This window comes from Pieris brassicae, chromosome 10, assembly GCF_905147105.1.
Source record: "Pieris brassicae chromosome 10, ilPieBrab1.1, whole genome shotgun sequence".
NCBI lineage: Eukaryota > Metazoa > Arthropoda > Insecta > Lepidoptera > Pieridae > Pieris > Pieris brassicae.
Window position 1 is genome coordinate 15,951,026 of NC_059674.1, and position 17,714 is coordinate 15,968,739.

At 31.3% G+C, this 17,714-nt stretch overlaps 1 protein-coding gene across 3 annotated transcripts; it reads left to right on the forward strand.

Moving 5' to 3' along the window:
- The first annotated feature begins 1,049 nt into the window (after positions 1-1,049).
- On the forward strand, positions 1,050-16,801 carry LOC123715703 (phospholipid phosphatase 2-like). Of its 3 annotated transcripts, none has more exons than XM_045670935.1 (7): positions 1,050-1,236; positions 10,624-10,717; positions 14,140-14,294; positions 14,512-14,726; positions 14,990-15,116; positions 15,471-15,653; positions 15,961-16,801. In XM_045670935.1, the coding sequence occupies exons 1-7, from the start codon at positions 1,138-1,140 to the stop codon at positions 16,054-16,056; spliced, it is 969 nt and encodes a 322-aa protein (XP_045526891.1). In that variant the 5' UTR covers positions 1,050-1,137; the 3' UTR covers positions 16,057-16,801. The 3 variants fall into 3 exon arrangements, with proteins under 3 accessions (XP_045526891.1, XP_045526892.1, XP_045526893.1); XM_045670936.1 differs by lacking the exon at positions 1,050-1,236 and adding an exon at positions 6,388-6,536; XM_045670937.1 differs by lacking the exon at positions 1,050-1,236 and adding an exon at positions 7,747-7,803.
- The last annotated feature ends 913 nt before the right edge of the window (positions 16,802-17,714 follow it).

A 17,714-nucleotide genomic window follows, 5' to 3' on the forward strand; every position in this document is an offset into this window, starting at 1 on the left:
CTAATAATGTAACATGTAAAACTCCTTCAAAGACAAATTTGCGCGCCATTGTATGGCAGTATATGCGAAATTACTATTGTACCACCTTTTTGTACCATATGCTTGCAATAAATTATTATTATTACTAGTAAAAATTTTACTTTAAAACTAAATAAAATTTCTCTTTTTTTATCATATCATAACCCGAACGCACGCGAGAATTGTATTTCCGCTTTCATAATTGTCTTGTGTCTTGACCCACTAACGGTCATGGTGTGCACTGGATGACTCATCCCATAGAACTTAAACAATAGAAGAGGCTTTATGGGTACGGAAGGCGTTTAGTCTAAAATACCAAGGACAAATTTGTGGGTTCCAAAATTAAAAGAATTTTGGAGTTATATACTTTTGCATATCATGTTCATAGAATATATATATTTATATATATATATATATATATATATATATATTGTCCTATAATCAAGAGAAGAGGAATGTTGTTATTTACCATTTACTACGAAAAAAACATTATTAGTTGAAAATCAAACTTCTCACTTACTCAATTAATATTTTATTAAATTATATATTTAAGGTCATTTATATATTAGCTTATTAGTTAATTACGCAAAGATAATTACGTCGAAAATAAATTGAAACTATGGTGACTTTATGGTCATTTTAATTTGTGTAGATTACTTAGGTTTAAGATATTTTAGACATATAATGACTATATACGCCGTATTGAGTGTATATCGACATATAAGGGATTTATTTGCAAAAGCTAATAAAAGATATTAAATACATACTACGTGTATTATTAGTATTGAAAATATATAATATCTTTCTTGATATATCTTGCAAAGTTGTAGGTATAATTTTTACATTTGTATGTACTTAAACAGTTTCAAACACATTTTTCTTCCATGAAAAATTAAACAATCCGATAAACAGCTAAAATTACTTTCAACATACTTAATTAGCGCAAGCAAAAAGTCGTATCTAGATGTTTTATAAACCAAGTAATACTGCGCGCCCGCACGCGAGTTAACAGCTCAGTCACTCCACATTATCGCGGGTAGACAGACTGCTTTTATATTAAATAATTAAGGCGTATTTATAAAGCCATGTTTTGATTTAAAAGTAAGTATAAGTGATATAATGGGTGCATTAGATTGTGTTGCCAGTAACAAAATTTCATCTTCAAGTACTGAAGTGTTTACAGCTACGATGAATTCACAGACTTCGTTGGAAAAAGATGTAAGTTTGATTATCATTGTTTGTTTTCACAATTAAAAGATCTAAATACTTTACTTACTAAATATCATAATTAAGGATTTATAGAAGGTATTTCTAACAAGTATATTCAAATACTTGATATGGGCGCAGGTGTCCCCTAAGTCGACTAGTTAGTGCAGAATCTTTGTTTATACGATACTCACCTGTTTGATATATGATCAGTTTTGTATAGCCCCGCTGCAAATTGTTTAAGACATCAATGACTTAGAAAGTGTATTCTTTGTATATGGTTTATTTAAACAGTATACAGCCAGGAGTAGCAGTGGCCTGTCTAACGTCTTGAGAACCTCAAGAAAAGGCACTGTGGACCCCGTAATCATAAAACTTATATAATGAAAATAGGATTTTTATTGTCAAAACTTAAGTTTTAAAAGGTTATAATAATATTTATATTACATATGGTTTAAAAACCCAAAATTATTTATTATATATAAGAAAAAAAATACTAAAGAATAAGTTAAGTTACCACACCATTTACAAAAAAGTATATACTGTTTCGTGATTATTTGTTTTTTCTAATAGGCAAGTAGGTGATCAATCTGTGCCTGACACATGCCGTCGACTTTTTTATCACTTAACTTAACCACTTGGCTAACACTGTTTTTGACCATTAACAGTCATAAATAACAGATTCCATTCCTTAGTATTTTGTATCTATTTAGAACCACTGCATGTTATGAGAGAATCGCTAAAGGGGGTACAATACTTAAAAGAGACGGTATCAATGTTTTGTCTCATTCACAAAGCAATTTGTAAATAAATAATACAGAGAATTTATATTCCATGTCACACACAGAGCTTGAGCCGGAACTCAGTACTTAGGTACATGACAGCATACAATACATTAACTAATAGTACACTGATTACATAACATCTGTCAGTCCCCCCAGGTACATTTTAGACTTTAAAAATCGATATACTACGCTTATGTAACAAACAATGGTTCTGTCTCATTTCACTGTATTAACGCTCGCACTTTTTGTCTCTTTTTGCCAATTTGTGATCTCGCTGTGATGATAACAGAGACATAGAAATATATATATATATAACCGGTTGAATAATGATTTCATCCAAGTATATCACAATATTAGTCTGACTACCTCGTTTGTAATAAAATTGGAATTGTCATTTGTATCAGTATTTTTATAATAAAATGTTTATTCTATTTAATAAATAAAAAAATAAGATCTATACACCACCAATATGTCAAATAAACTATATATTTTAATTACAATAGATCGATCATGAAACGTCGTTTAAGTGTAAGTTATAGCCATTTTGAGAACGAGGTATTTAGTTAGGCGTATTTCCTAAAATATGGTTGTATGATGATACACAGTATTATTTTAACCAAGATTTTATAGTCATTTTTTTATAAAACAGGGTGCAAACGGGCACTCTCAATGCCAGAGGGCTCGTGAGTGCGTTGCCGGCATTTTGTTGTTAGTTGTATCCTTTAATTGTTAGTTGATTTTAACAGTTGATTTTGGAGACGTTCTATATTTAACATTCGTTCGTACGGTGGTGAAAAAAAAATCATGAATAGATAACGATATCTGAGGTCAAGGCCCAGAGGAGTACAATGTGGAAATTTCAAGAGCGTTTGAAACAGCGCCATAAAGGGCATGGGTATCCACATTTCAGCGGCTGTGTAACGAATATTCTATTCTTCGATGTTTTCTTTGGCGCATACTATAAAATAGTTATTATTTGGACATGCTACATGTAAGAACGCTTGGGAGTCAGTTTGTTTACAAGTATACCACACCTGAACCGCTGCTATAATATTTTAGTTCAGATCAAAATAAGAGACAAACATAAAAACTAAAGTACCTCAATCATATAGTCGGGTAAAAGCCAAAGAAATAAATTAAAATGTAAGGTTTCGATGTTAGTAAAAAAATAAATGACAAGGTCGGCATTGAATCGTCCGAGTTTAATGTAACCTGCGTTAAAAATAACTTTTTAAAGGCATAACTTTCACATTACACATGTGTAGTACTAGTACTAAGTTACATCCGTCATGCGGTAAGTAATGACGCATCGCGTCGCGTCACGAGTCACGATTCACGACCGGCTCGCCTGGTATTAAGGAATCACCCCTTAAACGGCGCCTACAAATGACGCATAGAACTATTCCTAACGTTTTTACAACAAAACTGCATCTTAAAAAAAATTAAAATTAAAATTAGCGATATTTAGGTGAGAAATATTGTCTTTTATTTTCTTGATCGTGCTGACATTAAGCACGCAAAATATAGAAATAATTGTAAAGTCAAAAAAAATATTACCAAATAATTATAATTCAACGCGTTTAAATATAAAATAGTTTTTGTTGCTATTTTGTAATTTATACATCGCGGCTGAGCAATGATATATTTTAACACAATAATTTAGCTATTGGAGTAGTCATAAATTGTTAATTTATGTACAAAATGCTTATTTAAATTAATTTCAGATAATATTGACAGACAATGATAAACTGTTTTATAATTAAATTCCTCGATCGAAAAACGTAAGCAGCCTCTGCTACTCGCCGATAGACAGCGCAGTATTAAAATTGTAAACAAAATCGTTTAGTTTATAATGGAGCATAAATTCCTCTACTACATTAATTTATTATTTTATTGTAGTTTGTATTATCACTGTTTTTTGTACGTACTTGATTTCGCTAGTCATATCCGCGTGTCGTTGGAACGGCATTGCTTTTCATATTTTTGTATGTACGTCAATTTTTTTGTATCACGAGTTACTCCTATATAAATAAAACATATAAATAATTAAGTAACGTCGTAATAGATTGTCTGAAAATAATGAAGATATAGAGCTGGTTGGAGAACGCCGTTTTTTCTTTTAAGACCTTTAAAAAGGATGTAATTACCTAGTTTTGTAAAAAGTGCTTCAAGGGATAAATGTAGTAAAGTTTAACGAGTAACTTGACGTTAACAAATGCTTTTTACTGATAACGAGGAATCCCTGTAAGCGGTTCTAAAATTATCCAATCATTCTAACGCCTGCAACCGACGGCTAGCGTGGGATGACATTATGCAAGCGTTTAATATAATATTTCTAACAATTCTTTAGACTTCTTATTTCTTCTTCTTCTTATTTACTTATATTAAATACCTTAGCAATATATATTAAATATTTGTTGAAGAAGTAGCACCGCTATCTATAGATTTAATTTTATTTTATTTGAGAAAATATATCATATAAAAAATATAAAAATTACATAACCATAGATAAAGCAGAAATACATCAACAGAATTATTAGATACTCAATAGTATTTAGCTATATAATTATTTTATTAGATAGATAATACAATTAAACAATATTTACATTTACACATTACATTTTCTTAACCTACAAATAATTAAGAAGAAAATCAAAACAAATTCAAAAAGTTTGGTCCCTGTGGCATAGAATTTAGTAAATATAGCAAACTAAATTTAAGTTTATATATACACAATACATAAATGCACTTACTCGGATTTATGTTCGTTATGTTAGGTTATCGTTTATATTGTCAAGACAACTCGTATTTATTTAACTAAATAAACTTTGCTTTTCATCGAAATTCTATAAATTAAAGACCTACTGACGACTAAAATTAAAAATAGCTCTAGATGTAAACATAAGCTTAAGTCTCATCTTATAACATAAATATTATAAAGATTTTATTGTTTTTTCTCATTGTATGGGCTCCAAAAGTACTGAAGTAATTTGAAATATTCATGCACTGTTAGAAATCCAACATTATCCATCCATTGTTAGGCATAAGTATGAAAACCTTGATAATTTGATTTATTTACAGCATACATAGACCAAAATTTAACTAAAATATTATACATTATGCAATTAAAAGGAAATTTTAAACAATTACCAGAAAACCTTTTTGCTATACATTAACCTTTTCTAAGTGCGTTTTTAAATTATAATGTATAAGCGTACAAAGAGTCGATAAAAATAAGTTCCGAGAGTAAGTAGGGAAAGGGAGTTATAGTGTGAAAATAATATGAATAAAATCCCTATATCATTTCGTAAACTATTGACAATAGAGCAAAGTGTACCATAGTTTTATTTTTTATAGATTTATGTATCTATAAAAAAAACGGTTACAGACTGAACGCATTATTGCATAAAGCTATGCTCTGTGATCGTTTCTTACGATAATCTATGATACCACGCATGCTCCCAGCGCAACTAAAATTTATTGTGTTCAATTCACTTGAAATGTATTGTACTTTATCTAAGGTAATCTATGAGCAGCATTTTTCATAAAATATTGAGCAATAGTTTTGTTCACCTTTAGGAGTAGGGTTGCACAAAGTAAGATTACTTAAAATGTAATCTTTGTAAATCTCACATACCCAATATTAGTGTATTATAACAATACTTTACTATATTAGTACAAAGGAAATCGAAGGTGTGAACGTTCACACCTTCAGGATGGTGAACAGTTCCTCCTACAGCTTCCTCTAACCACTGACCTAGACCCCAGTGGGTAAAGTTGAGAAGTTGTATATATCCTTTGGGGCCGGAACAGTCACCGCGTTACAGTATGGCGTAATCGCAGAGATTGTAGTATAAAGTAATAAATATATAAACTTATATAGACTTAATAAAACATTAATACAATCAAATTTCCATCTTTGGTATGGGAAATTTGAGCAGCAATCCATGGGCGTAGAACTAAACTGTACTATTGCAATATGAGTAATCACAACGTAATAATTTAGAAACACTTTTACCGTAGTAAATACTTATTTCAAATTGTAAAACTGTTGCGTATATTAGAGTATGTGTGACGTGACAGCGTACGTCATATGCTGTAATATTTGACGGACCTAAAACGAGTTTATTATTTTAAATAGATAAACGATAATTAATAGCAATTTATATATATTTGTTAACGAAATTTTCGGCACGTAGGTACGTATTAGGTAGGTATTAGGTATTTTTTTAGAATTAAATTGTAATAATATTGAATTTCACGTACATTAAATGGTGTACGCTGCACGTTTCGCTTGGTTTTTCCTGTATTACTCATAAATAAATACATTTAAATCATAACAGGACACAATTTCCCTTAGTATTACATTAATTGTCTTAATAGTATTATTATCCGTGATACTGTGTTTTGTGTTGGTTGTGGTAGTGATAATTCAATGAATTTAAAATGGTTATACATAATTCTGCATTTCGCAGCAGCTTGCGCGGTTTAAGAGATATGGGGTCTTTCCGAAAAACATATGAACAGGTAATAATAACTTATTTATTTGAGCTGACCTTTGCTATATTATGGTAATCTTAAAGACATAGACTATATACAGAGCCGAAACGGATTGATAAACAAAATATATAAAACAGAAAACAAAAGTACAGCAATGGATAAAAAACTGAAGTTAAACATTAAACAAACGACAATTTCATGCTTGAAAGAAAATTCTAAATTGTGTTATGTGTTAGTTACAAGATTCAAAATATTATAAGAGTAGATTAGCTTTAAGATAGGGTAGAGCGGGGCTAGCTGAGCATAGGGGCAAGTTGGGCAATACAAAAATCTAACTTTTCACCATACGCGTATCAAATCGCGCGAACGCTAGTAGCAGCTCGACCTGTGAGTGGAGTGTCCCGGCGTTTTGATTATTGTGTAAAGGGATAAATTATGAATCCAGCAGAACGCAGAACAACTCATTGAGGCTTATCATTGAGGAGCTATTTCCAATCAAATGAAAAAGTTGCTCAACTAGCCTCGCCCTAGCCTTTATCCAGTCATAAAAAATAAATCCATATATATCATTTTTACCATGGAGGCAAATGTATTACATTGCAATGACCCATGTAAGGGTAATCTCGCCTTCCTGTTATGACCGCCAGCATGCTGTCATGGTAAGCAGTGATACAGCTCGGGAGTAAAAGCAGTCAATTTCTGCTTATATATGTATTATATTATAGTATGTATTGTATGAAGTGCCGTAATGGAACTTAATATTTAATATTTAATTTACAATCAATTAAAGTCAAGTCCATGTCAGTTTGATGTTACTGCAGCATGTTGAGATAGGTGGAAGACCGTACGATCCTTTTCTCGAAGCAACCTCTCCGGCTATTTTTGACCCCTTATAACTTCGTTGTGCATATAATTAGAAACCTTATGATTTTATATATATAGATTTTGGCAATCGCACGAAACCATCTAATTTAAAATAACATGTATCACTTGTGAGAAAGAATGAGATTTCCCAGTACATTACATTCCTACAAAGTATGAACTTTATATATAATAAAAAAATTATAAAAAATATCGAGAATTTTTGTTACGGTGAAAATATATTGACTAATGCACCCAGTACAACTATTTGTAATTTTGCAGAATTGCCAATGATTCATATAATATGTGATTTCAATAATTGATAAGATAAAGATTATTATCATTGAACGTGAATGTTTTTTAGCCAGTTGGAAGCTAGAAATTGTAAAGTGCGGTGTAGTGAAAAATGTCTAGTAGATATGGAAGTATCCGGGTATGTTAACAATATTTTCCACCTAAGTCCACCTCACCACCTCACGTCGGTGACAAGTCACCGTCTCACGAGTCACCAGAGTTTAGACAAGTATTTTCCAAACCTTTTTGTGCCGGGCGCCATCTTTATAAATGGCTAGCCCCCTCGATATAATGTACTTAATTATTAATATTAAAAAATTTGATTGCTCAATTAAAAAACTTAAATTATACATTTTAGGAAGACATTACAAGGATTTTTTTATAAAACAATTGAAATTCCAAATAGATTTTTCGTGTAACTCCTCTTACTTTGGGAAACACTGGTTTAGACAGTTTTGGTTCGACAATACTTCAGGCGTATATAATGCGTGGCAATATCTACAAAAATATTATTTAATCTTTGTACATCATTTATAATCACTTAAGTCGAATTTTTTTCACCGACTGGGAACCCTATAATTATTTTCAATATGTTGTAGTTAGTATTTTTATTCATTAAAGGCGTTATAACCTGTTTAATAAGTAGGCCAAACCACCTCAGGTGTCATACCTGCTATACTCATGGTTTCATAGAAATTACTCTTGATGACCCAAATAAGAACCCATTCGTTTGACGTAAGTTACTACGTTCCAAGACATGAATGAAGTGACGTAATCACTATAGTAACCTTCACATACAGTAATTATCTTCTTACGGAGGTAGTCAGAGTCATTAATGAAATGTTGATGGTAATAAATATTTAAATGAGTTCACCATAGATTTATTCCTAAACCTCATTATTAATTAGATCGGGCATTAAATACTCTGACATGAGTTACCGACTCAGAGAGTGAGATAGAGAGACTTTATAATTACGTAAATAATATGGTTAGTTAGCAGTTACAAAAATATTTGTTTCATATATTTTCTATAGTTTTACGAAAAACAAGAGCGAATAAGTTAAGCCTTTTTTCAGTAGGAACACCTTCCAGTGCTCCTTAAATTATGTCATAGTCAACTATTCCATTGTGCGTTTTGTTCGTAAATGGTATTTCATAGCGGTACATTGTCCAGATGCCCGAAAAAGTCATCGAATTTGTTTAGTACAAGGTATTTCAAAAATTATTATAGAAAAAGTTCTTATTGCATGCTTAAATAAAGGTAACATAGTTCAGAAAAACTATTGTCGAATGCCAACCCTATTTGAAGTGCAGACATATTACCAGTTATATAAGGATTGACGTAAATTCTCGAACAATTTCAAGTTCAGCTCGTAAGGACCCTTCAAGATACTTGACCTTGCAAGGGCGAGCTGACCTTGTCGACTCTGACCTTCAACACGACCCTTAAATTTACTTACACTTTTGCTATACAGAGAAGAAATGAGCTCAATTTATAAACAAATAAACAAACAGTGTGAACTGAACTGAACACGTTAGTCAGTCGGTAGGAGCTATCTAGATACTTTCATCATTTAAATTTATTTATTTAGTATTATTACATATATAAAAAGTAGTTTAAAGTGGTATGGAAACACAAACTTTACAGCAAACTTATTTACCAATGATATTTGTTTTATCGATGTTGATCACGCATAACAGTTTATAAGGAATTCAATATTTGTTCTGTAATGTAGCGGTTCAGGCACCAATGTGAAATCCTTTCGTGGTTTTTTGGTGTTTATCTTTGCTTATATTAGTATATTTAATATATTAAGCAATAATGAATAAAATAAATTTTGCCTCTACGAAGGTACAGAACAATAGCCGATTTTTCTGATATATTTTGAAGTTTACATTTAGGAGTATTTAACAAATCTTTGTAATAGTATAAATATGGTCGAGAATCCTTCTTAGGAAATGTCACTCAATACTTATATGTGTAAATTCAAAACAATACAGTTTAAAAGTTGGGTACCATTATATTGTCACAACTTTTCTTTGACAACCATTTTTATAGACTCGCAAATAAACATAATACTAATATTGTATCCGTAAATCCGTGCCTGCTACGTTCGATGACCTTTCCAACAATAGTTATTGTACTAAACTAATCTAGTTGGCTAAACCCGTCTGATTCAGTTAAGATTTATGACTTTGTACCAAACAAACCTCTTTATATTATAATTATTCATTTGTTTCAATTGTTATGATTATCGTTCCTTTGTTTAAGCTATGTTCATGAATCTCGCGTAAAAATCACAGGGATTATGTGATTTAAAAAACTGATAATTCATTGATTTTTAAAATTTCGTAATGACCAGTTTCCCTAATGGCTGCGATTATCAAGTAAGCCTGTTCTTTAGAAAATAATCGCCACATATCGACAAGAAACGGTTATGATTTAGAAAATAGGCCACACATTGATTACATCTTTGGTTATTTAGAAAAAAATATATAAACAGAAATGTCAACCCATTAAAGGTTGTAGCACCATTGGATTATTACAAAGTGTCTACTGGTTTCCATGGCAACCAACTATCGTAACAAACTATCGATTCACCACAGCTGGGATTTCCAATATTTATGAAACACAAAAACTTCGAGCATAAGGGAGTTTTAAACTCTGAGATTGAATACCTTGGCAATGTTATTGCGTGGCATAGTTTAAAACGCTAGGTAGGCATTGTTTTTTTTTTTAATTATAATTTGTTATCACCAGTAATGTTCTGGGTTTAATAAATAATGGCAATTTTTTGTTGTCCCTTGTTTTATAACAAATATTTGATACTAAATAGCTGAGTATAGTGAACAGCAGATTTCCTAGAATTTCCCGATTCCAGGTTTGAATGTGTCAATGCAGCTTCAATCACAAAGTCTCTCATATGTAATAAAAACTATTATTTTTTCTTTGTTGCAGCAAAAAGAACAGGATAACCAGTTGATCGAAAGAAGATGCGGTAACCGCTCCATCTGGTGGACACTTGCTGTAGATATTCCACTTCTAACACTCGGTAAGTCGATCAGATAATAGAGTTCAAGGTCAATAATATAAATGTTAGAAAACGTCGATTTTATGTATGTATTTCATTCTTATAATCCATTATATACAACATAAGATTGACGACTGAATTCAATTTAAAACACACGTATGTACGTATAGCCGAGAATAATCATAACTAGAATTTTTATATAGCTTACATAAGATGCTGAGGCATCACAATCAGTTATTTGGTCCACGTTTATATCTCTGTTAAATTTGGCTCTTATTTCTAAGGGTTACATCAACTAGGTACATAAACTCAGGTACACATACTTTGACTAATTATTTTTACAATTCAGTAGCTAGTAATAATAATCCAGTACCGCTTTAAGCATCTTGCCTTGGAAGTCTTTAGAAATCGTTATTTTCTTTGATCATTTTTATTTCATAGTCAAGTTGGTGAATAGTCTTCACACACTTATCAGGGCGCACGAGTGAGTGTTAAATGCGCACACACACAGAAAACCAGTAGTGCAGAGGAGAACGAACCTACCGATCGACTTTAGGGATGAGAGTCGCACGCCCAACACTGTTCAGTGATGCAGCTATTACACGCATTTAATTTGTGGATTTTGCCATTAAGGAAAATATTTTGCCTAAAAATAGAACTTACTAGCATAATAGCTAAGATAATAATGTCGCTTGGCTAAAATTAAATTATTCTTCGAAGCATATAAATCTATTTTGGAGGATTATGGAGTGGTACTTCGATAAGATCTTTTGCAGTTTAGTAAAAAAGGATATTTTGGATACGTCTTAAAGTTCTTTAAGAACATCAAAGACTGTAAAAGAAAAAAATCTAAACTGTATGGTACAATCTTATTTAAGGCGACACATGCTCCTAAAAGAGATTGACATAAAATCTATTGATTAGTACTGAAATTACAAGTAAAATTAATTATATTTGTACATTTAATGCGAATGGTTATGGATTTTTTAAAGTAATTATTATGGAATAACATATGTATTAACAATGTAAAGTACAATAAAATAAAAATACATAATTTATACACCCCCACTAAGAGCATATGGCAGAAACAACGCAATCGCAGTGTTAAAAAAACTAGCTTCGTTTTTCAAATGTTTTGTTCATTTTGGTCGTTAAAAATAGACTGACTAACATGTGTGCATCGCCTTACTACTAAAGTGATAATTGGAGACAGTTTTGTTTAATTGTATATTGTTTTGTTATTAAACTTATAAATCCATAAATAACGGCCTCTTTGCTTCTTCATAAAGTGTGTTTTATCAAGTCTCAATCAAAATCATTTGTTTTAGACAAAGCGAAAGTTGGTGACGCCTATGAAGGCCACATTGCTTTATCTATAAAAATCACACCATGACGCAGACATGAGCGTTCATTATTTCGGACCTGTTAAGATCACGATAATTAATTTTAGTTATATAGTTATATAATTTGCATTAAAGTGTTAGAAAATAAAGAATGAAAGTTTACTAAATTGTTACAGGTATTGATTGATTAATTGAAATATTGTTTAATTTTGTCGTAAATTAAGTTATTTTGAGATAAAGGTTTCAATTAAGATTTAGAATTTAACAAAGTATAGTTAAGGACTCAATTATAGAATATCACCCGCTGAGATATAAATAGCCTAATACTAATTATAATATACTTGTTTCATGGATAAAATTCGATTGAATGTAATGGTAATTCGTTTTCTATTAATGTCTGCTTAAATTATAGGCTATTAAACACAACGTTATTAGTTAAAACTTTCTAATGTGTAATTATTTCGAAGTATTATGTATAATTATAGTTTGTTTAAATGCTTATTACGCCACAGCCGGTTAACAGTTCAGATATTAATGGAAAGGATGAATTAGGGAACTAGAGTCTCTGTGAAATTATTAGTGCTGCCATCTAGTATTGGATAGCAGAATCTATGCGTATTCTTTTAGTGAGACGTATGTCATTCTTAAAATATTGTTTTTTTTTATTATTACTTTATGTATTGTGTCTTCATTTAATTATTATAGATTTAAAGTATTTTAGTTTGCATGTAATTTAATAGTAAAATGAATATGGGTCTGGTTTTACTATTATAATTAGTAATTTAAACAACGGTGACCTACTTAGCTTCTTTTTATAATGGATTAATAAAAAACCTTCAGTTTTTAGTTAGAAATTATTTATATATTAACTGCAATTTTAATGAATGTCTGTATATTGTGAGTTGAATTTAAAACCTATCTCCGTTATACGCCTTGACGCCGAGTTATAGCAGAGATTTTAATGTGGCCATTCGCACCCGGGTCCGCCAATTTGGCAAACCCTTTCATCCGGTATTTTAGGTTCAAAGTCAATGTCATCTCAATTTGGAACCAATTGCGCAATTGGTGTGAGGGGTCAAAATTTTACTCGTGGATGAGGCTACTAAAATAGACAAACGTAAACATACGATGTAATAATCTATACTATTTTACTTATATTTGTATTCCTTATTTTGTTATTAGTTTAAGGGGAATAATACATCAAAATACATTGTTTAATTCGAGGTGACCTGAGGTCGTAGGTTAGATCACCGGCTGTGCACCAATGGATTTTCTTTCTATGTGCGCATTTAACATTCGCTCGAGCAGTGAAGGAAAACATCGTGAAACACCTTGCTTGCCTTAAACCCTAAAAGTCGACCGCGTGCGACAGCCACAGGAGGCTGATCACCTACTTGCCTATTAGATTAACAAATGATCATGAAAAAGATACAGAAATCTGAGGCCCAGACCTAAAAAAAGTTGTAGCGCCTCTGATTTACATAGAACATAATCGAATCGTGGTAAGGAGATGATAGAACGATATAAAACTAGCGGGTCCAATATGCATTCGAACCGCTAGAGAACGTCAAGAATGGACAAATTTAGTTGAGGCCTTTGTCGAAGGACAAGCTGTAAATAAATGAATAACTCCTAGAATAGGGTTTCAATATTGTATTACTTTTTTGTGAGCTAAACAGCATTCAAGTTTCTGTTTTATTTATAATAAGTCTCTTTTTAAGAAAAATCCTTTTTGAACGGATTAAAGCTATGTATTATTATTCAAAACTTATAATTACCGTGAAAAGCACGCGAAACGTCGGAAAAAATTTAAAATTAAGAATTATGTAAATAATTATAAGTTTTTAATAATAATACATAGCTTTAATCCGTTCAAAGAGTGTTTTTCTTAATGTGTTAAAGCTATTTTAACAAAAGACAATACTAAGTCTCTCTTTTTTTATTCCATATAATAAAATCTTCACAAATAATGAGAGGAAAAGACGCCGTGTACATTAGATTAGATATTATTAAGTAATCTTTCGTTCGTTTCTGAGAAATTGAGTTTAACGTAATAACTTAGTTTTTATAGTTCATTAACATATTATATTTTGTCAACAGTGTGTCTAATAGTGGGGCTGTTTGAGCTAGGCGTCATCCCGCACCATAAAAACGGCTTTTTCTGCAATGATCCAGCTCTTTCGTTCCCGTTTACGGGAGACACTGTCTCCTTTTCAGTCATCGTTTCTTCTATTATCTTTCCTCCTTTTGTTTTGGTAAGTACAGATAGATATTATGGAACTTGTGATTCATATTTAATATACTTCATTAAAGACATCAGATCTGGTTATGTATATATTTTATTGGCTATTATTATATGCCTAAGACATGCCGGTATCAATTCTTGTTGTACAGCCCATGGCGTTCGATCGCATTAATAAAGTTGCCACCCACGCTTAACCACCTAAGCTCATGTATTATCTTTTGATACAGATATTCATCACTGAGTATGTCTTCCACAAGTCAACATATAATACGCGAACAAAACTTCGTCATGTTGCAAGAAATACTTTGTACATGTACAGAAGTTATTCATACGGACTGTTCTTTAATCTGGGTCTAGTGGAGGTGATGAAAGGGTTAACTGGCAGCCCTCGACCCTCCTTTTTTGACATCTGTGAACCGGATACCGCGAAAACTTGTAATGGGTAAGTTATATAATAAATAGTAATACTACAATCATTTTTAAATGCGTATTACATGTATATGGGTGGTTTTCTAATTAATATGATTTCACTTCGTTTGTAAAGGAACATGAAAGCATAATAACGATCAAAGCATTCTACGAATATGTAAAGATTTCTTTAATGTGGAACAAATATGGAACGTAATATCCTACATAGTGTTCTTTACCAAATTAGAAATAAATCTACAAAGAGAATAATTTATTATTAAACATTATTTATTTTAGGTCAGAGTACGTTGCAACATTCCAATGTACATCAAAGAAGTATTCAGCTTGGTATCAAACGGATTCCTACCACAGTTTTCCTTCAGGACACACTTCGCTCTCTATCTATTGTGGACTCTTTATGGCGGTAAGGGTTCATTCATCATTAGAGTACACTTTTAAACGTATCATGCCACTTGTAAATGGTTAGTAGAATTTGATTGATCTAGCAATCAATCACGTAACAAATTTTGTCGTTTCATTTTTCAAAAGTATAACCCACTAGATATTGAGAAACTAAAACGGAATTGGTTAATAGCGTGTCTAAATCAAGGAAGTATCTGTTTGACCGTGTAGACTAAAACACACGCAACGTTTCGTCTTTTGTTTTATATTCACATTCTTTTGGTTTAGTTAGTAAGTTTTCTCAAAATTCAGAAAAGTTAGTGTTCTTGTTTTAAACATTCCTATCTCCTTTTAAATATATTTTTTAATGTTTTAGTGGTACTTACAAAAACGCGCATTTGACTGGCGTCACCGCACTGTTTTCTTCGTGCCCGTACTCCAGATGACTTGTGTCACATATGCCGCCATTTGCTCACTCACCAGAATAACGGACCACAGACATCATTGGTGGGACGTGCTTACGGGTGCCGTTATAGGTTTAGCCACAGTGTGTTATACGGTAAGGTTTTTAATAAATTCTCCGTGATTTTTATTTAATTACCAAACACTTGAAAGCGGCATGACGTATACCCAAAAATCTCTTAGACTCAGAAGGCTGATCACCTACTTGCCTATACGTGTAATGTACGTGGGTGAATGAATGAGCAGACACTACTACATACGTAGTAGTGTCTGCGCTTGGGTTACGCGACATACAACTACTATATGAAGTCAATAATGTTTTCATTGTTTATAAAATAAACTGACGAATATAAGAAGATTTTTTAAAATGTCCATTTTAAAATTAATCAATTAAATTGTTACAGGTGACTGTTTTATGCAGAAACTTCAAAACTTCAAATTTGGAAGACAAAGCCATGACCGAAAGTCAGAATACAGTGCAAACTGCATTATTTGTATAAGACTTTAACACATTCGTTGCATTTAGTAAATTATAATTTGTGTAAATATAGTTTAAATAATAGTTTTCTGGGGTGATGTAAAATTGGTTTGTTAAATTAGACTGATTGTTTGTAGAAGGAAATCTGTGTTTGTGTTACTAGAATGACATAAAGGAATGAATGCTTTGGGAAATCGCGAAACCGGATATATTGTAACATAGTATCCATAGACTAATGACAAGCGAGACGGTTGTCAATGTCATGTACATATTTCAATAATTATACAATTTAAATTTAGACTTATAAAATTAACTAAAGCTCACTTATCATGACAGTGTCATATTTTGTGTGTGATATTTTGACAGTAAATTTTATTTTTTATATGTTAGTTTTTGTTGCTTAATAAGGGTACACCTTAGTATTTTTTTTTAGTTTCTGTCCTTTAACTAGCGCTGTCTGGAAAATATCGCTTGTTAAAAAGACCGCCCATTTCATCCTTAATAATATTTTACTTTGTTTGTATTTTTTTTAATGTAACGAAATTGAAATGAATAAAAATAACAGTGATTGTATAACAAATAAACTCCCATCTAGTGGGTGACAAAACAAGTAGTCCATAGTATTTATAAACGATGATGAATTGGTATTTCAGCTATTAATATGAATTATTTCGTTAGATATAAGATAACTGTAAATAAAAATGTGATATTATCATAAAATTAGTCAAATAATTTTGTTAAAAAATATAAAAATTATACCTTTTTCATTTATAGTTTTATTTTTCCTTTTGAACGACTGTAAAAAGTCGTGTTATTTGTATCCGTTCACGCATTTATGACAGAACTATTGATGGGGCTTAAAGGTAGTACTGTGATACGTCTTTACATACATAATGGTACAGTTACGGCCAATGGTACTAACCTTATAAGAAATTCCTTAACGTATGCTCAACGTGATTTCGGTATTTTTCAATGCGATTGCACCAATGTTTCTTCTTAAATCGCTTAGAATATTCTTAAATGTATGGTACTGAAGATGGCATGCTTAAGGTTTGAAACCTCTTAAATCGTGAGTTTTTCAAGGTCATTTCTGCAACGTCATACGGTATTTAATGAATTTTATAATAATAGTTGTGTTTAATGGAAGATTATAAGTAAAATTATGTTCATTATGTAGAGGACATTGGTTTAGTGTAGCACTAAGCAATGGCGACCTTGCATTAGTGTTTGTGTAAAAAAAATGTTATAATAATAATAAAATAATATCTAGAGAACATGTATCAGTTACAAAGAGGTGATCAGATGCACGAAAATCGTAAACAGTTCCATATCACTACAAGGAACAAAACATGATGTTGAAACCCTCTTAAGGACCTCACAACGTAATAGGCATTGCTCAAGCAAAGATTATCATTTAAATAAGGATGTTGTATTCGATTCCCGTGTGATGCAATTTGTTAAGATGACACCAATTTAAATAACGACGGAGTGACGAAGGAATTATTTGAATAAATCGCGTATTTATTAGTATTATTCATTTATGTATAGAGTTCAATACACTTGTATGACGGAAATGATCAATTCAGACACAAAAGTGTGTTTTATTGTGAATTATTAGATTTTTTTGTAAAAAAATAAATTGCAATTTGATTTAGCCAAGTCTAAATAAGGATGTTCTGT

Excerpts from the sequence above, each read along its gene's own strand:
- LOC123715703 (XM_045670935.1), top strand. The coding sequence starts at position 1,138 with ATGGGTGCATTAGATTGTGTTGCCAGTAACAAAATTTCATCTTCAAGT. Across the intron at positions 1,237-10,623 it reads AGACTTCGTTGGAAAAAGAT|CAAAAAGAACAGGATAACCA; the intron begins GTAAGTTTGATT and ends TCTTTGTTGCAG. Across the intron at positions 14,727-14,989 it reads ACCGCGAAAACTTGTAATGG|GTCAGAGTACGTTGCAACAT; the intron begins GTAAGTTATATA and ends TATTTATTTTAG.